The sequence below is a fragment of the Rhinatrema bivittatum genome, chromosome 18, assembly GCF_901001135.1.
Source record: "Rhinatrema bivittatum chromosome 18, aRhiBiv1.1, whole genome shotgun sequence".
NCBI lineage: Eukaryota > Metazoa > Chordata > Amphibia > Gymnophiona > Rhinatrematidae > Rhinatrema > Rhinatrema bivittatum.
In genome coordinates, this window is record NC_042632.1 from 55,477,816 (window position 1) to 55,497,969 (window position 20,154).

Consider the following 20,154-nt stretch of genomic DNA (forward strand, 5'->3'; position numbering starts at 1 on the left):
GTACACCTTGAAGAAGGTGTACCCAACTCCATATCATAAGGAAAGGCTGCTGGTCCTACTGGTGCCCCACAGGAGGGCAGGAGCTGTCTGGGGTGATACAAAGGGAGGATGGTACTGCGGGCATGGTCAGACTCCACCATGTCAGCTGTTCCTCGTTTGCCCTGGAATAATTAAGTTGCCTTCTATTTTCCACAAGCTGTTCACTCACTCTCCAGCTGCAGCTCTTGCTCACATGTTCCTTCCCCCAGTGTTACAGCTGAACTCAGCCTAAATCATTTTTTTAAATGAATACAATTCTCCTATTTCCATTCTCCAAGACCCCTAAACCTGCAGGAAGCTGTTAAAAATGTACAAATAAAGAGCAATGTGTGTGAATCGGTGACCTCGGCTGTTCTGTAGACCTGCAGCTCTACCACTAGATCCCAGGAACTGAGCAGGACGGGTCATGAAGGAGACGCTCGCTCGTGCTTCACTTCCCTACAAGGCCATATACTGAATAAGGGATATTACACAGGCCGGGCTGCACAGTGGTGACACAGCAGACATGGTAGATGCATTCAGCCTGTCGGTTGTTCTGGTCTACGTTGGTAAGGAGAATTCCCAGCTACCAGCCGTAGAAGCTCGACCGCTTTCAGGATGCAGTTTCTGACATCTTCCTCTTTGGCTCTCCCCATTGTGCGCAGATAGACATACAAGTCCCCCACATTCAATCCAACATCCATCAGCCCCCAGCTGCACCCCATCTGCAATTACATGTCCACAACGTGGGCAAAAACATTTTATCCTAAGGAGGTCACTTTCAAGAGGTCAAAGGCCACTACTATAATGCTGGGTGCGTTGAGTGAAGGGCAAACGCCTCCCTGTTGTTATTGGGAAACGGTGTACTGGTACGTTAGAAAGAAAAAGCCAGACAAGAAGAGCGGAGAAGGAAAAGGCCCTGCTGGCTCCATGAGAAGATCTTACAGCACAGCTGGAGGGTTGCAGCCCCCTTTTGCTCCGAAGGCCGTGACGGAAGCAGACACACCAGAGTGAGCAGGACTCATGAGACCACCTCCAACAAGGATGTATTGAAGAGATGCTGTTCCATCCCTGACCGGCTACTCTCTGGGAAAGCTCCGGCGACGGGCGACGCCGAGAGCTCAGAGAGAGATGAGAGAAAGGAAACCAACCTGAGCAGCTCCTCCAGGGACCAGGCTCCAGCTGAAACAATGACTGGTACCCAAATGCTAGGAGCCCACTCACAGCCCAGCTGCACTCCTTAAACAACGCTCCCCCTTCTCATAGCAGCTGCCGATTAGCCTCACCTCAAGAGAGCATAAGGATAAGAGGCAATTATCACCGCAGTATGAATGCAGACAGCATTGGTTTCAAGAAGCTCCTAGCCTCAGCTGCCCAAGCAGCATGAGACCCAAAGATAATTCTCATCCTCGGTCTCTTTAATGGAAGCACAGGGCACAAACCATGGGCTGCCACACCAAACCAGCTTTAAACCATGGCCTGTATTCCACATGAACTAGTTCAGATGTAATTTATGCAAAGTTTTACTTAATGTCAGCTTCCAAAAAAAAGCATGACTATACTAAATTCTCTACCACTGCTTCTGGTCCAGAACTCGATGTGTCTGAAAACCTCACGGCTTGAAAGGGTTTCTGAAAGTGCCGATGGAGGGAGATACCTGAGGATGTGGGAACTGACCCCTTCCCTGCTTCCTTCCTTCTGCTTTCCTAACTGCATCCCAGTTAGTTAGACCCGAAGTGTCGCGCTGGCTGAAAATGTGCTCGTTCAGTTCCTTGTAGGTTTGGAAGGCCTACGAGTGGACGGTGAACAGAGAACGAAGCTGCAGAAGGAGACAGTGACAATGGCAACCAGCCAATCTGAACAGTCAAGGCTATCTAAATATTTATAGGCCTTCTTGGGTCAATGTGAGCTGCCTCTGTGTAAATCTAACCACCTACACACTTCTTTGTAATGAACTTACACTGCTAATTTGTACAAAACAAGTTATCTTGGATAGTGAGGACAGCAGACATTTTATCCTTAGCATAAGAGCATAATTACTAAAGAGGTAATTCAGGTTTGGGATCCACACTGGATCTAGACTGAATAAATTCTGCTACATCTGGAAGTGCCAGAGGTACACTGGCCCGAGCATCTCTCCCAAAGGTTTTCCAATATCCCGCTCCTTATCACAGCCTCATCCGCTTAACTTCCCATCCGACGCGTCATGGATCAGATGAACGTCTGCTCCACTGCTGGCATGCCCGCTTCAGAAATGGTCTTAGGCCAGATGCTCTTCTTACTAAAATGGCTTTTGCGGTCTCAAGGCTTTAAGGTATCCACATCTGGACTAAAACTGTGCCAGAGAGGCAGTTTCTGTTCACATCACTCACCAAGTCCATGTGAAAAGCTCTGGGTGTTAGCTGGCTAGGAATACAGAAGCGTCACGTCCTTCTACTAGAGATGATTTTATTTGCTGAATGGCGTTAATCTTTACTACCGCTGACAAAACAATACTCGCTGTCACTGTTCTTATTGGCACGAGTTATAAGCCATCTTGTTTTTGTTATTCTGTGTGCCTAATCTGGGGAAGGAAATATTTGATGCAGATAAGGAACCTTATTTGCCTTTTGAAAATGTGAAAGAAAAAAAAGTGTAGCAGAGTTGTTTGCTGTTCCCCGTCCTCTGGGCTGGGAAAAGCAGGAGAGGAAATGGAGTCAGGAGTCTGCTCTAACCGTTCCCCAACCCCCAGGGCCGTAGCCTCAGACTAGTTGATACGTGCTGTTGGCCACGTGGTACTAGCAGAGCACTTGCCCACTGGCACAGTGAGAACAGCTCTGCTGCAAAGGTGGATGCCGCCATCACTGAATTCGATCCAAGAGAGGAGGAGGGGAGTCTGTGGCTTTTGCCTCTCGCAGACGGTGCCAGGCGAGTGACGTGGTGGCTCCCTCGGCCGCCTCACTGCAGCGCGGTTATGGATTGCCTGGAGGAGCGTGTGGGCAGGAACGCTCAGGTGCGTTGCAATACATCACAACAATACCAACTATTTGAAGGCGCGTCTTTCATACAAATCACCTCTGGTGGCTTGCTCTGCTACTGAGCAGAATTTAAAAATTAGGAAAAGTGAGGGAAGAAACGGTGGGCAAATAGCGGGGTAACGATCCAGTCAAAGGAGGGCACACAGAGCACATGCTTCCCACATGACCATCATGATGGATTAGGCAGGATCCGTGGCAAAGTCTTGTGGTCCAGTGCGGTTGTGGTCTCTCCTCGGCTTGTAATGCTTGTATGCTGTGGCCAGACTGATGTGTCTGGCAGGGAATGGTGAGGCACAGTGTGATATGTTAAGAGGGGGCAATATGGTTAATCTATCTAAGACTTCATCTTATCTGGACACCATATTATGCGATGTTTACAGGGAATGGCTTTAAGGTTAAAAAATAAAATTGCGTGCCCAGGACTTAAAGCTCATTTCCAACCCCCCAAATCAGCATGGACTGTGCAGAGCAAGGCAGTACTGTCTGACCCTGAAAGTCCCCCAACAGAAAGCACACAGGGAAACCATCTGGCCCCTCAGATATCACCCCTGGCTTCCCTAAAGGTTTTTAAACTCCATTTTAATTTTGAATAATACAAAAACTGCACCTTCAAGCCCTGTTTCCAAACTGACTGCATAGCTAATGTCAAGGTGGCGTGACCTCGTACAAAGCTTAAGACAGAAAACCAACCAATCTGTGAGTTCCTGCAGCAGGTCCTGTTCTGTCAAGGGGACACTCAGCACCACCATTTTACCCAGCGTTTATAAATGAATCGCATACTAATGGAAAACTTGGCAATATGCAGTGCTTTAAATCCAAATAGGATGCTATGTCACGATCAAAACTCTAGGTAGATGAAGCAACCTGTCCAGGGTCACATGGAGGGAGTGCCAGAGCGTGGGTTCCTCAGGGTCACACGACCACAGTGAGTCAGTCGAAGAACCTGGCTTCACTGCTAGGAGCTCCCACTCCAACAATTCGGATTTGTAAACGCTAGATCACACCTCCTCGTTTCAAAGCTGGCTAGTTAATGTTTGGGGTTCAATTATGTATGCAATTGTAACCCCCTGTTCCGGCCCATGTGGATGAATCCAGCCACCCCTGCACAGAAGATATGGAAGTGTCTAGGGGAGTGAGTGCGAGGGAGCGTGCAATCCATAGCAGCCAGCAGAGTACATAAGTTTCTGCTGGAGTTACAGAATGGAGGCAATTTAAACCATCCCTGATTTCTGATAAAGCAACCCTACAGCTCTCAGACAGGAACATTCCAGCATTGTTGGAACGAAGCTGGGTTGCAGAGTTGGTCCGTGAGAGTACATTCAGATTTCTCGTTGTGAATTACAAAGGCAACGTGTGACCTATGAACAGTAGGAGAGGTTTCAGACGAACAACCAGGCTGGGAAAGCAGAATTGTGTTTGAGCCGCACAGACTGAAGACCTCTAGAATCAGAAGATGCAAATTCCACGCCAGCCTGCGATCTGTGCTAGTGCAAAATCAAATCAGCTAGTGGGGAACGAAGCTGCTGGCCTGGACTGATGTGTAAGGCCAGTAGATGGGCAACACAGAATGAAATCACCAAGGGAGATTAAACCCTGACAAGGAGGGATACCTGCAAGTTAACCCAGGGCTGAGAAAGGGATCCACAGGCAGCTGACATGAAGGAAAGGGTTTCAGGCAGCCGCCGCAGACTGGATGAATGTTCACATGCTCAAACACAGAAATCAATATTGCACACTCAGGGTGGGAAAGCCGCAAATATTTTGTGCAGCAGGACAGACTCGATGTGCAGAAATCGCACATGTGTGAAAGGCATTCTTTAAGAGTACAAGCAAGGGGATGTGCGAGCAGGTTCTCCTCACCACGGAGGACGTGGCTCGGATCGGGACTCAGGGCTGGAGCTGTACTGGGCTGACTGACAAAGCCTGGCATGAGATGCCGGACGTATTCAGAGCCCGACTGTCCACGGAGAGATTACAGATGGACCAGAGCCAGTGTGATCTGTCCCAGCCCTTATATAAAATCACTCCAAAGAAACCTCTGTGCTTCTGCAGGTTTCTGCCTGGCAGGGTTAAGAGGCACCAGGGGCTACCCCACTCCCTCCCTTCATACACAGGACTTCATGCCACAAAGTGGCCAGAAGGAAAGAGCTAAAAACTACAGGGAGAGACAATGCTTCGACTAAAAGCAGGAGGAGAAAAGGGAGACTGGAAAGGAAAAATCTTCATTTTTGGCTCCTTGCTGCCCTTGGCCTGGGTCCCTGCCTTCACTATGGTCATTTGCCAGGTTCCACATTAGGAGTGCAGGGCTGGACAGGGAGAGCGTTTCTGCAGAAAAACTCAGCTGAGAAACAGAAACCTCATCCAAGCCTGGAAGGAAATGATCCTGTGCCACAGGGCAGGAGAGGAGCTGCCCGTCCTCCCTCTCTGGTACCTCCCGTGTGCCACAGGGCAGGAGAGGAGCTGCCTGCCCACCCTCTCTGGTACCTCCCGTGTGCCACAGGGCAGGAGAGGAGAGGAGCTGCCTGCCCACCCTCTCTGGTACCTCCCGTGTGCCACAGGGCAGGAGAGGAGAGGAGCTGCCCGACCACCCTCTCTGGTACCTCCCGTGTGCCACAGGGCAGGAGAGGAGAGGAGCTGCCCGTCCACCCTCTCTGGTACTTCCCATGTGCCCAGGGCAGGAGAGGAGAGGAGCTGCCTGCCCACCCTCTCTGGTACCTCCCGTGTGCCACAGGGCAGGAGAGGAGAGGAGCTGCCCGACCACCCTCTCTGGTACCTCCCGTGTGCCACAGGGCAGGAGAGGAGAGGAGCTGCCCGTCCACCCTCTCTGGTACTTCCCATGTGCCCAGGGCAGGAGAGGAGAGGAGCTGCCTGTCCACCCTCTCTGGTACCTCCCGTGTGCCACAGGGCAGGAGGGGAGAGGAGAGGAGCTGCTCGTCCACCCTCTCTGGTACCTCCCGTGTGCCACAGGGCAGGAGGGGAGAGGAGAGGAGCTGCCCGTCCACACTCTCTGGTACCTCCCGTGTGCCACAGGGCAGGAGGGGAGAGGAGAGGAGCTGCCCGTCCACCCTCTCTGGTACCTCCCGTGTGCCACAGGGCAGGAGAGGAGAGGAGCTGCCTGTCCACCATCTCTGGTACCTCCCATGTGCCACAGAACAGAGGAGGAGAGGAGCTGCCCGTCCACCCTCTCTGGTACCTCCCGTGTGCCACTGGGCAGGAGAGGAGAGGAGCTGCCTGTCCACCCTCTCTGGTACCTCCCATGTGCCACTGGGCAGGAGAGGAGAGGAGAGGAGCTGCCTGCCCACCCTCTCTGGTACCTCCCGTGTGCCACAGAACAGAGGAGGAGAAGAGCTGCCTGTCCACCCTCTCTGGTACCTCCTGTGAGCCACAGGGCAGGAGAGGAGAGGAGCTGCCCGACCACCCTCTCTGGTACCTCCCGTGTGCCACAGGGCAGGAGAGGAGAGGAGCTGCCCGTCCACCCTCTCTGGTACTTCCCAGGTGCCCAGGGCAGGAGAGGAGAGGAGCTGCCCGTCCACCCTCTCTGGTACCTCCCATGTGCCACTGGGAAGGAGAGGAGCTGCCTGCCCACCCTCTCTGGTACCTCCCATGTGCCACAGGGCAGGAGAGGAGAGGAGCTGCCCGTCCACCCTCTCTGGTACCTCCCATGTGCCACAGGGCAGGAGAGGAGAAGAGCTGCCTGTCCACCCTCTCTGGTACCTCCCATGTGCCACAGGGCAGGAGAGGAGAGGAGCTGCCCGTCCACCCTCTCTGGTACCTCCCATGTGCCACTGGGAAGGAGAGGAGCTGCCTGCCCACCCTCTCTGGTACCTCCCATGTGCCACTGGGAAGGAGAGGAGCTGCCTGCCCACCCTCTCTGGTACCTCCCGTGTGCCACAGGGCAGGAGAGGAGCTGCCTGCCCACCCTCTCTGGTACCTCCCGTGTACCACAGGGCAGGAGAGGAGAGGAGCTGCCTGCCCATCCTCTCTGGTACCTCCCATGTGCCACAGGGCAGGAGAGGAGAGGAGCTGCCTGCCCACCCTCTCTGGTACCTCCCGTGTACCACAGGGCAGGAGAGGAGAGGAGCTGCCTGCCCACCCTCTCTGGTACCTCCCGTGTGCCACAGGGCAGGAGGGGAGAGGAACCGCCCGTCCACCCTCTCTGGTACCTCCCGTGTGCCACAGGGCAGGAGGGGAGAGGAGCTGCCCGTCCACCCTCTCTGGTACCTCCCATGTGCCACAGAACAGAGGAGAAGAGGAGCTGCCCGTCCACCCTCTCTGGTACCTCCCGTGTACCACAGGGCAGGAGGGGAGAGGAGCTGCCTGCCCACCCTCTCTGGTACCTCCCGTGTACCACAGGGCAGGAGGGGAGAGGAGCTGCCTGCCCACCCTCTCTGGTACCTCCCGTGTACCACAGGGCAGGAGGGGAGAGGAGCTGCCCGTCCACCCTCTCTGGTACCTCCCGTGTACCACAGGGCAGGAGGGGAGAGGAGCTGCCTGCCCACCCTCTCTGGTACCTCCCGTGTACCACAGGGCAGGAGAGGAGAGGAGCTGCCCGTTCACCCTCTCTGGTACCTCCCGTGTGCCACAGGGCAGGAGAGGAGAGGAGCTGCCCGTTCACCCTCTCTGGTACCTCCCATGTGCCACAGGGCAGGAGAGGAGCTGCCCGTCCACCCTCTCTGGTACCTCCCATGTGCCACAGGGCAGGAGAGGAGCTGCCTGCCCACCCCCTCTGGTGCCTCTCGTGTGCCACAGGGCAGTAGAGTCGCTGCCCGTCCTCTCTGGGACCTCCTTATATATGTCACAATGTAATTGTCAGATATTTCGACTGACACAGGTGCACATAGAGTGAAAGGCCTTGCAATACCAAACAATTCTACTTTAAGACAAGACTTGGGCCTTGGGGTTTCCTCACGGAGGAAGACATTAGTCACCCAGCTCTGGTGGCTGCTAGACTTTCAGTGCTGGTGAGGAGGAAAGTCCCTGTTAGTGAGCTTGGCGTACAGGATACGCTTCTTCGGTTATTTTGGCCCGACAGCTTCTTTCTGCTCCCACTTCCATCAGAATCAGCGTCTGCTGGGCCCTCCTGCCCTTAAGCCTTTACACTTTTAATTCCCCCTTCACCTCTTTATAGCAGGAGTCCAGGAGCATTCAGGGGGTGCAGCCGTAGATGGCCCCACCAGATGGTTGGGGCTCCCTCTCCCCCGGGAGCCAGGAACATTGCCTGCAGGGCCCCCCCAGGCCCATCTAACCCCAGGGTCCTGCATGGCAGCTCCCACCGCTGCCACCAGGGCGACGGCACCGGCCTGAGCCGCAGGCTTTTCTCGGGTCTGAAGCGCCAGCTCCCTCCCTAAAAAGATAGCACATTCCTGCTAAAGCATCTGTTGCTCTGCCTGAACATTAACGATGAGCACGGTGTTTGTGATAATTACAGAAGTAATTCTGGGGGATCGGCCCCTCCCTGCCTTGTGTGTTCACCATCACCAAAGGAAGCAAACACTGCCCTCACTGGATTCTTTATCCTACGGCTTCCTGCACATCCAGATTTTTTTTCTTCAACAATAAATGTTTTAGGCAGAAATAAATATCATTAGCACCTGGGAAATTCTAGTCAAGGGTCCATTTTAAGAGGTCCATATTCAGCGCCACTTAACCAGATAAGTGGGGACTTACCCCAGAGCAATACGTGAGGTTTCAGAGCTGAGTCAGTGTAAGAAGCAGTTAATTGTTCAGGTGCTTTGATGATTAAAGATATCTAAATAACGTTTAGTTAAGATGCTGATTTGTTCAGAGGGAAGGAGATGGGGAATGCAGAGGGATAAGTTGAGAAGGTGCTGAGGAAGACGTTCCGGGAGAGTTCATATTTCCTTTGTTGCGTTTTATTATTGATGGGGATGATGGATGATTGTATTGCATTGCTTTATTTGATGATTATGCTACATTTTATTGTACAGCTGTAACTATCCCTCAGCGTTTTGCACGGGAAGGTGAGAAAGAAATAAAATCGGATGATGATTTCTGTCCATGCTGCTAAGGATTCATCCCAGCTGCCAGCCGTGCCGCGTGACTCCTCTTATCCCTGGCGGTTTTCGGTGCCTTCCTGCTTAATGTTGCACTATTTTGGGTGGATGAGCATACATCACACCCAGCGCCCCCTGCTCGCCCTGTCCTGTCGCACCTCAGCCACACTCCACAAGGGAGTCCCCCTTTCTGTGACCAGCTTTCACGCCTCTTTCTAAATCTTGCGTTGGCAAGACAAGCTCATGAGCCGCTCACAAATGCATTAGGTTGGTGCAGTGAAAGGTTAAGCACCTGCAAACTGGTTGCTGATTTTTGTTTCTATTTACATAAAAGGGAAGCAACACGGTGGCCCCAGGATTTCATTTCAAGCCCAGCTCAGAACGCGTCTTTCCTCCACTGGCTTTGGCTCTTCTCCATCTTACTTCCAGCCCCGCCACCTCTCCACTGCGCCCCTCTCGTGCTTTCAACCTTCTTGGCAATGTTTACAATTACTTTGTATTCTGCTGTTTTTCCCAACGTGGTTACAAGGTATTCAGAGCTAAAAGCTACTGAAAATGACATCCTGCACCTTCCTCCTCCATCAGAGGAGGCCTCTGTTCAGCCACGAGGCAATGAGTGCTCACGTGCCACTTCCCAGGTGGACGACCTCTGTTTTCTCTCTCTCCTCCACCTCAGCGACCACCTCCAGCACTGGCCTTATAAGCCTCAGCTCTCGCTCTTCTGTAATGACCAGAAGTCCCTTCCAGGGGTGGCGAGTGTAGCCTCAGCAGCACCCTCACCCCCGACTGGCCCAGGGAGCAGAGTCCTGGCCCAGGAATTGAATCCAGGTTCTGCACATGGCAAGGCACAGCATCGCCACTGAGCCACCGGACCAGCTTTTTTTTTTTCAGTTTTTGCATCTGGATTCAGTAGACCTGCTCCAAGAGTGACGTTTCCTTTCTATTTCACAATCATGATATCACTGCTACAAAACAGGAAATGACAGCACTCCTCCAAAAAAACACTTTCCTTTCATGGGCTGGTATTGCATTCCAAAAAGTCCAAGCCACATCCTAAAAAACTCAGACCTAACCATGGAAGGGGGGGTCCTAACTTACAAGATGACTGTTTCCAAAGTCAGAATGAGCTGGTTTTTTGGGATGCTAGATGATTAGTCAGGCCCTCTGACTACAAAATCTAATGAGGGAAGTCACTTGTAGAAATGTTTCTTCAAGGAGGCATCTTTCCTTCACAGAGGACACTGCTCCTGGTAATCACAACTCTTCTCTATCCTTCCATCTCCAGAGACCTCACGAAAGAAAAGAAAGCGACAGCTCATCACATTCCCAGTCTTAACACAAAGTCCAAACATGTAAGGGTGAGAAGGAAGAAATGCCCTGTGGGCAAGCACATCAGAAGTGGGCTTATGAAACCTGCCCCATTAGCACCGGACCTCGCCTCTCACCACCTGCATCCATGGAAATGAGCTCCAGGACTTGGTGTAGTGCCAATGGCAGTCAACGTCCTGGCATGTGCTGCTTGGGTTCCAGTGCAGCTAAGCAGATGGGGGCCACCATCACAGAGGGCATCTTCTGACCTGAAGCAGCTCTGGCTCAACGGTGAGAAGAACGTGCTGGAGAGATCCTGGTTTACGACTGATGAGTGAGCAGCAAGAGCTCCTACCTTCAATGAGAGAGAACTGGTGCTGCTCACAGTGATTTATGTTTGTGTGATTGAGGTGACCCGCTGAGCTGAGCACCCGTCCACTGGCAATTCTCAGGGTTTGGCACTCACTGGCACCCGAGCTCAGAACTGCCATCCACTTTTTGAAAAAGGAACATCAAGCATCCCTCCAAGAAATGTTTGTTTACTGGAGCAAACTCAGTAGGGGCCAAGGTGAACTCCTCTCAACGGCTTTTAGACACTATAAACTCAACGACCCTTGTTATATCAGCACTGAAACCACTGGACACCACAAAGGGGTGGGATTACAGTTTGGGACAGGAAAGGAGTTCGGCCTCAAATAAGAGGCAACAATCCTAGAACAGTGCTTCTCAAGCATTGGTCCATGGACTGGCACCGATCCTCAGCAGCATTTGAGCAGGTCCGGGGAGTGATGCAGGAGGGTGAGGAGGAAGCGAGACCGGCTCCCGACAAACCACCTCCTCGCAGCCAGGGCTGCAGCTGAATGCTAATGAGACCGAGTCAGCATCTGCTCTGTTGTCAGGGCCCACCGCGGAGCCAGGCGGCAGAGTGGACGCCGACGCAGTCTCACACCAACTTGTTAACATTCTGCTTCAGCTGCTCCCGTCCCGAATAACCAGCCCCGACCGGACAGGGAGTATTAATTGTAGGAGTACTGCTGGCTTTGAAAGGAATGGAGAAGAGAGAGGGAGATTTCTCAGTGATAAACTGCTGACTGGCTGGCAGGGAAAGCGAGGTAAGGGGATTTTTTATTTTCTGAGGATGATACTATTAGCTGGCTGGGGGAGGGGGCTTTTTTCTTTCTAATAAGAGAAACTTTTTTTTGGAAAACAATTTTCTAATATTGGCCAGTTACCTTCTTAAAATGACGTGGCTGACCCATGAGATTAAAGAGAGGGTGGGGGAGGGAGTACATGCCCCCCCACCCCATTCATCAGTGCTGTAAGTGGTCCACAGCTAGCCGGTCCCTGGCACTGCAAGAGCTGGAAGCCATCAAGAAGAGATAAGCCAAGATTACAGTTCTTTCTGGGTCAAGAGATAGCTCGTGTGCCGGCCTCTCCGTGAAATCTGGTGCCCAAAGCCAAATGTCGGTGAGGTGGTCCTGCGTAAACAGACGCTCTAGGAAATGGTTTCTCCACTCAGCTCACAGTCAAGCTGTGGAACTTGTTACAGAGGACATGGTCAAGGCAGTTCCCATAATGGTTTTAGGAAAAGTCCATAAACCATTATTAGACAGATGGATTTGAAAAAGTCACTGCTTATCCCTGGGAGTGAGACACGAGGAATTAATCCACTCTTTAGGACCTGGATTGGCCACTGTCGAAGCCAGGTTGATGGGATGGACCAACCTTTGGTCTGCAGGTTCTTCTCTTCCCATAAGACTGTGTGCCATGATTGCTTTACATTTCATGCAGTGCCTCCTACTCACCTGCTCCACCCCACTCAGGACTTTATCATATCCCTCGCAGCTGCCTCTTCTCCAAGCTGAAGAGTCCTAACCTCTTCGTCATTTGGGTTGCCCTTCTCTGCACCTTTTCTAGTTCTGCTCTATCTTGGTGGTCAGAACTGCACACAGTACTCAAGATACGGTCACACTATAGATCTATGCAGAGGTCTGTTGTATTTTCCATTCTTTTCCTAATAATTCTTAACATTACTGGCCACAGAGAAACAGACAGCCTAATGGGAAAGAGCCAACATATTTATAGCAGGGAAGTCTTGCCTAGTCTCCTATATTTAAGGCATTGATAAACATGTGGATAAGGCTGAGTCAGTCAATATAATATATGTAGAGCATTTGACAAAGCCACTCCTGAGAAACTCCTCAGAAATGTAAAAACTAATGGGATAGGAGGCAGCGTCCTATTGTGGATCACTAACTGGTTAAAATACGGGAAATGTAGAGTAGGATTAAAGGGTCAGTTTCCCAATGGAGAAGGTAAATGGTGGAGTTCTCCAGACATCTGTACTGGGACTGGGGCTGTTTAATATTATCATAAAATCATCTGGAGGATCAAATTTGCAGTTTGCATCAAATTATTCAAAGTAAAAACACAAGCAGACTGTTAGGAACGCCAGAAGGACCTTGCAAAACTGGGGACCTGAGTATCTGACTTTAATGTGGACAACGTGCAAAGTGATGCACATGAGGAAAAATAACCCCAACTACAGCGACACAATGCTGGTTTCTGCAACGGGCGTCACCACCCAGGAAAAGGGCCTTGTCGTTCTTTCACTAGGTTGAAATCCTCAACTTGGTGTGTAGCGATGGTCGAAAAAGCAAATATAATTTTGTTTTTAAGACCTGACATCAGGCTCACTGGTCTGGTTTTCCGGATCTTTTGGAAAAGTGACATTATACTGGCCACCCTCGTCTTTAACTAACTGTGGCTGTTTATAATGATGTGTTACAGATTGGTAGTAACAGATTTGCAATTTCATGCTTGAGTTCTTTCAGAACTCTGGGGAGAATACCATCTGATTCTGGCGATTTGTTACTCTTTAGTTTGCCAATTTGCTCTATTACATTTTTGCAATGATTTCTTTCAGTTCCAGTCTAAATCATCATCAAAGACAGTTACTGCTTTGGGTATCTCTCAAACATCCTTTTCAGTAAAGATCAAAGAAAATAATTCATTTACTTTTTCTGCTTTTGGCCTTGTCCTACCAGAGTGCCCCTTTACTCTTTGCTCATTTAGTGATCCAGTTGACTCTTTTGGGCTTCTTGCTTCAAATGAACTTGAAAAACGTTTTAGTAATAGTTTTTGCTTCTATGGCAAGCTTCTTTTCAAATTCCTTCTTGGCCCACTTTATTATTGTTTTATATCTTTGGAATGGCAATAGACAAAAGATTTTTTAAATAAATAAATAAATATCTAACTTGCCGGTGCTTATATTGTTTGTGTTTTCTTCATGATCCACCTTCCAGTTTTTGAAAGATGTCCTTTTGGCTTTAATTGCCGCTTTCACCTTATCATTCAACTATTCTGGCAATTGTTTTTACTATTCAACTACTCCTTCCACCTTTTTAATGCACAGTTTAATGCATGAAATACATTTTCTTTGGGCTTCCAGGACGGGATTTTTAAACAAAACAAAAAACAAACAGAACACAACAGTTATTCCACATCGTTGTCAACAAGAGGGAGCAGCAATATTCAAACGCGCGTTTTCAAAAGTGAGCACTAAGGAAAGAGAGCACGCGCCTGTAAGGGATCGCAGACAATATTTCAGGGTCTAAACAGCGTGGGGTTGAGGGTTTTTTTGCTTCGACCACTGCTGCTGCTAACAGTGGTCATTTTTTTTAAAGTTTGAAAGATGTTTTCCAGATAAGTTTCTTATAATAAAGTCTTCTAAAAAGCTTTTACAACATTTTTCTTGGTGGTAAATGATTGTAGTAGTGCAGTGCAAGACTGAACCTAAAGCCCATTGTGTGACAAAAGGTTTTCAGATGGAGACGAGGCACTGGGATAACTGAGCGAGAAGCCTTGATAGTGTTCATTATTATATATTTGAAAAAGTGCTTTGGAATAGTGGTGCTCCCTCTTGTTGACATGGATTTTTAAACAATGTCCACACCTCCTGCAAATTTTAAACCTCTCTGTGTTTATCTAATTTCTTCCTTTAGTGAAATGATGTCCTCTCTCCACTAATTATTTGATTTCATTATGATCACTGTTGCTAATTGGCTCCACCACCATTATCCCTTGCACCAAGCCATAGGTTCCCCTGAGGGGTAAGACACAGAGACTTTAGCTCATTATCATGTCCTGAGGAGATACTTATAGAATCAATTCCCGGATAATTGAAATCTCCTATTGTTGTCTTGCCAATGGTATTTGCCTTTCACTATGTCTGATTGGTCATCCTGTTCTGCCGGACAGCTGTGAAACCTTTATGGATAGGAATTCCCTTGTGATGGGGCAGGAAGTGTATATTACTGACCACCAGAAGAGGATGACAAATCTATGAGGAAGGCAAAGAAAACTGGCAACACATTACTAGTTTTGTTTCCTGCAGGACTTTTACCTGCTCAGCTCTCTGCCATCCCTAGCATATCCGATGCTAGCCCTCAGTCTGATTTGCCCTTTCAAGTTGATATCATTTGTGTGCTGGTATCACTGGGTCCCACTGGTTCTCCTCCTTCCACAAAGATGCCTGTCCTTTTACCTAGGATTCTCTTTCTGGGGACCCCCCAAAAGGCGTCCCTGAGCCCGGTTTGCCGGTGGAAGGGAGCAGAGCAGATGTGTGGCCCCAGTAAGTGCATCCCTGAACTTCATCCCTCCTGCTCCACAAACTATTCTTAGAGCAGCAAAGCAGCAGCAGCTCTCTGTTTGCACAGCTTCCAGCCCTCCCCCACCGCCTCCTCTCCGGGGAGGACTGGCCAGGCACAGAGAGTCAGAACCAGGTCCGGTCCGGTACTCACGTAGTGTTTGTTGGGCACGCGCCGCTTCTGCACGTCCAGCACGTTCACTTGCACGATGCTTCTCCTCGGCATGGCTGGGCTGGGTCGGGTCGGCAGCGCGGCGGCCGCTCCGCTCTCTTTCCTGCAAGCTGGCGGGCGGGGAGGGGCCATGACGGCCACGCCCCGCCCCCTCCCGGGCGGGGAGGAGGCAGCGAGCTCACGGCTCTCGGCGCCCCCCCGTGGCGGAGCCCAGCAGTGCAGGCTCATCATTAACCTAATCAGAATATTATAGTAATGAATAATTATTATTACCACCACCACCACTCAAACTCGCTGCTGCTGCAGCCGCCCGAGAAACATGCAGGAAGGGCACCGCTGGCCGAAAAGCTCCTTCTTAAGTAATGCACGCCCAAGTTTTTTTTATTTGCAAATGTTCAAAGAAAATGCAGCCACTCGATTGAGGAGGGAAACAAAAGAAATGCACAGCACGATGCAGAGAATGCGTAGCCACCGATTACGATACAAGTCACAAATTCAGAACATTTTTAAACAGGAGGGCAAATAGTTTTGTTGGATACAGTGGGCCATGGCAAAGAGTTAAAGCCACAACCTCGGAACTCATGACCTCAACTGGCATCAAAAATAGCAGAATGCCTCACCTTAGTCATTCGTACACGAAGAGCATAGACACAAAGTTAAATACAGGTTAAGGGCACTATAAACAGAAATTGAACTTGAAACTGTAACCAGTCAGAGTCTGTATGCAGTGCCAACAATGGGAAAACAAGCCACCACTCCTCCTAAACCAAAGAAACAACATAAGACATGGTGAAAGTAAAACCATACTAATAAAAAGAATACATACTTCAAAAGCTGCCAATTAGCTCATTTATTAAAACTCATACACCAATATTTACAAATTTCCCAAGCCTGAATAAAATCTCAAAACTGTAGATACAACCACCACCCAGTAATTAAAACTATAAAGGATAAAGAGGCTCCCGGTCTCCACAGCTGGGAATTTGAGATGGTGAATTAGTGAGTGCACACAAACTTTCCCCTCTCTCTCACACTCATGCAAAGTCTCACACACATGCTCACATTCACATTACTTACTCATCTCCCCCTCCCCAATGCACAAAGCAGCACTCCTCTCCTGTTTATGGGATGCCCTCTTTCTTCTGGCTGTGCTGACCTTCTGCTCCTGATCCTCTCTTCTGGGAGGGGCAGGCTGCTGCTCTCTTCTGGCCCCGGAGACCCTGAACCTGCTCTTTCTGGCTGCCCACAGGACCAACGCTGCTCTTTCTTCTGGTCCACAACCATCACACCTTCTTCCTGCCCCACCCAACAGGATTTCTCCCAACCCAGACCCATCTCACCTGTGGGTTTCCAGAAATCCAAACGGGGCAGGAACAATCTCCTGGAGCTCCTTTCCCACTGGTTTGGTATTTAAAATGGTGCCAGATGGCCCTGAGGCCAACTCCCTTTTAATTATTCTAGGGTATGGATGTACCAAGCTGGCATCATTCTGAACAATGGCCCAGCAAGACTGGCGCTGCTCTTACTCCTGCCTTTTTGGATTTCTTAAGACATTTGACATTTAGGGATAGTGGGAGCGGAGACAGGGGGACCTACATGAGTTGATGAGGGACAGAGAAGATTGTCCATGGGAGAGGAAGACAGGAGGACCCAGAATAGAAAGGGAGGGGGGGGGGGGGGGGAGAAGAGAACACCTAGATGGAGACAAATGCCTGGAAAGAGAGAAAGAGAATGGAGGAGGGGTGCATTTACCCTAGAGCCAGCCCCCCATTTTATGTACATTGATTGCACGGCTCTAGTGCTAATGTTCAGAGCACACTATTCACTGGCTCACAAAGCCACTCTTCCGGTTGCTTTGGGTTTTGTTTCTTGCCGTCGGGGTTACTGTTATGCATGTGCATGCTCCCATCACAGGCAGTTCATGGTGCTTGCCAGTAGATGTCACCAAAATGTTTCACTTGGCTTTTCATTGTCTCTAGCCCACAGAGGTACAGATGCAGAACCAGGTGAATTCTGCTTGTGCACAATCACAAGCTGGCTGTGGTTAATTAAATGGGAGAATTTATGACCCAACATAATCTTGTGGAATCCCATGGAATGTGTGAGAAGCAGTGCAGCTCTACCACATTTTCCCATCTTCTGTGATCTGCAGAAAATGTGGTGCCACCAAGGTGTGTGGGGAATAAAATGTGCATTTTGCAGGCCAGCTGCACATTTTCCATGCAATAAATACTGCACTTTTCTTACGAGCTGCAAAAAGAGAACCTGGGTCATACAACATCATCTCAAGAACACAGAGAAAAGTAAAACAGTCTGGTTATTTTATTAGCATCTTATATACACTTTCACAAAATAGTGACGCACCCTGAATAGCATGGCTTGAAAAATAAGTTGGATCTGCTTCTTAAAAAGAGGTTATTTGAAAATAAGTTCTCTGTAAATACAATTATTTTTATACAATCTATTAACATAACAAGCAACGCTACAGCTTTCTTCCCAAGCAATAAATATTGCACAATCTCACAGCTACAGCGGAGGCCCTGCATGGGAACAAGTTTGGCTTACTGTAACTGGTCCTGTAACTTCCTATCATTCATTTAATATAAGCAGAGAACGTGATACAAAGCAGTCAGCAGTGCAGTGTTTGTGACAAGACCCACTGCACCCATTCAATGCGGGCAGTCACAGTGGTGAAGTGCGACTGCAGGAATGCCTCCGATTGTGTGGTCATGTACTGGTGGAGCTGGGGAATACTGCGCAGCACACAGGCCTGCTCTCCATGACTGTGTGCCTGTCTTGCATGCACACAGTAAAAAGCAGCAGATGGTTTCCCACCGCTGCTCCCCATCTCCTGCGTATGTGTGCAGCTCTCTCGCAGCTGAGAGTGCCAGCTGAAGAAATATTACCCCAGGCAGGAGAACCTAACAGAAACAATGTAAATGGCTTCCCTTCACAGTTTGAGCAGTGATATTTCAGCACCAGACACCTTAATCATGCAGTGAAAGGACAAGCAGTGCTCCAGTGATCTCCCACGTGCAGCAGGAAGAGCTTGAACAGGACCATCAGCCAAGGAAAAGCACCCGGTCTGAGTTACTCTACTAGTGAATTCACAACTTTTATCCTAAACTATCAAACATGTACAGGTAACAAGAAAATACAAGGAGAGAGTTTAATAGCTCTACAAATGATAGAAAGCCTGCAGACGGGCAGTGACTGGCATGTGAAATCTGGGTCTTAGCACAGAGTATGAAAAGACGAGTCCCAAACGCTCTTCGGAGACAACACGTGCTCTAAATGGACATCAAACGGAACATGTTCCATGTCAAAAGACGACTCTAAAGTTTGGGAATGTAGTGTAGTACGCAGCAGCTACGGGGGGAATCTTCACGTGAGTTTACATTACTTGCTTGGAGCTTCACTAGTGAATGAAACATGTTGTTATTGTGCAGTGCAAGCAGACTCCCTGAAAAACCAAACCCCTCATCTCAAAGCGGTGCTGAAAGCAGCTCCGTGGAAGGCACAATTTAGGGACGCAGACAGATCCGCACACCAGAGGAAAGTTAGCACCTTTGATCCTCCGAGTGCACACTAGGCCTTCATTCGCCTATTGCTGCAGGATGCAGCCTACAGAGCAGCAGGAAACAGGAACAAACCAGCAGTGCCTGAGGCCCACAACACAACGCGACAGATCCTTGTGCTGTAACGGAGGTGGCATGTGCTGCATGCATGAACCTTATATGGGAGAATAAAGCAAAAAAGAGCTTGGCCAGCCTCTGCCACTCACTCACAACCCCTCCCTGCCTTCCAGTGCTCTCCAGTTGGGCTGGGAAGTGCAGTCCAGGAATAGAGGCACCATGCTGAACAGTGCTTTCCCTTTCTTATAACTGTTTGTATTTAGACTGGTCATGACTACAAGCTTGCGTCCTCTCACAAACTACATGTCAGGGCTCCAGCGTCCTGGTCCTGTAAGAGCATGGCCACAGGCAGACATGGATCCTGGAGGCAGTGCGGCAGCCGCCCAGTTACACCCAGCTGTAAAGTTTGTGACTCCTCAGCCTGCCTCCCCTCCACCCACCGGTAAGTTGTGCTAAGAAGTGTTAGAACGCGTGCAAAAGGAAGTGGTTAATTCAATACAGTGAAGAGAGGAAAAAAAAAACAACCCCAGTTTCCTGACTGGGTCACGTTACAGAGATGAACACGTCAATGGAATACCTCATTCAGAAAACAGAAAAGCTTTCACTCTGCTCTGCCACAGTGTCTGACTTAACACCACGACCCATAAAACAAAGAACAGCGACATGTCCACAGCTGGCCTTGATGCATGTAAGCTGGCAACAAGAGGCCCCCTCAGTATAACCGCACCAGAGGTCCTGTGGCCAGCAGGCTCGGGAAGTCCCTCCAAGGCTGCAGTGCAGAGCTCCAGGCACCAGGCGCTCTTCTCTTGTGCTATGGCAGGAAGGCTAAATGAAGTGGAGCTGGAGAAGAGATTAAGTAGTGTCCTGAGCCAGGAGTCCTCACGGGAAGGAACGCTACTCAGTTAGGAGGCTTCTGCAGAGCTAAACGGGAAGAACTTGGCAGGTCTGGTTGGTGTTAGGCTCTGACCGTCTGTTTCTTCGCTCATCTTGAAGAACATCTCTTGGTCTTGCTTCTTCTGATTCAACTCCTCCTCCAGGGTCTGAAACCCAAGAGCAAAACGCAGTCAGTCAATGGCTGGGCGCGGTGCGGAATAAGTCACCCTGTCGTTACTATTTGCATTTCTGTCTTACGCTACACTGACCGTGCTCCAAGCCAGTTACAAACAAAGCAGCCTACAAATTAGACAGCACAAACATCAGACACTCCTGCCATGTGGCTCGCAGTCCAACCTTTCCAGTAAGCTGCCCTAGAGATGGCAAGTTGACTCTCCCCATCATCTCACGTCCATATTTCTTCAGCAGAGATTCCGACACTTCCCCACGGAATTTTGGACGACGGGAA

The 20,154-nt window shown here is 49.8% G+C and overlaps 2 protein-coding genes across 6 annotated transcripts in view; both read right to left on the reverse strand.

The window, feature by feature from the left end:
• The window catches only part of SH3PXD2B (SH3 and PX domains 2B), a 111,954-nt gene extending 96,552 nt beyond the window's left edge, over positions 1–15,402 (reverse strand). Inside the window, exon 1 of one of the 2 annotated variants that reach the window (XM_029583349.1) lies at positions 15,160–15,402. In XM_029583349.1, the coding sequence (XP_029439209.1) occupies positions 15,160–15,309 (150 nt within the window). In that variant the 5' untranslated portion in view covers positions 15,310–15,402. The remainder of the gene's footprint in view (positions 1–15,159) is intronic. The other variant, XM_029583350.1, reaches the window with a different exon arrangement.
• Positions 15,403–17,476: 2,074 nt separating this feature from the next.
• The window catches only part of STK10 (serine/threonine kinase 10), a 62,005-nt gene continuing 59,327 nt past the window's right edge, over positions 17,477–20,154 (reverse strand). For all 4 annotated transcript variants that reach the window (XM_029583654.1, XM_029583655.1, XM_029583656.1 and 1 more), the window contains one exon: positions 17,477–19,852. In XM_029583654.1, the coding sequence (XP_029439514.1) occupies positions 19,715–19,852 (138 nt within the window). In that variant the 3' untranslated portion in view covers positions 17,477–19,714. The remainder of the gene's footprint in view (positions 19,853–20,154) is intronic.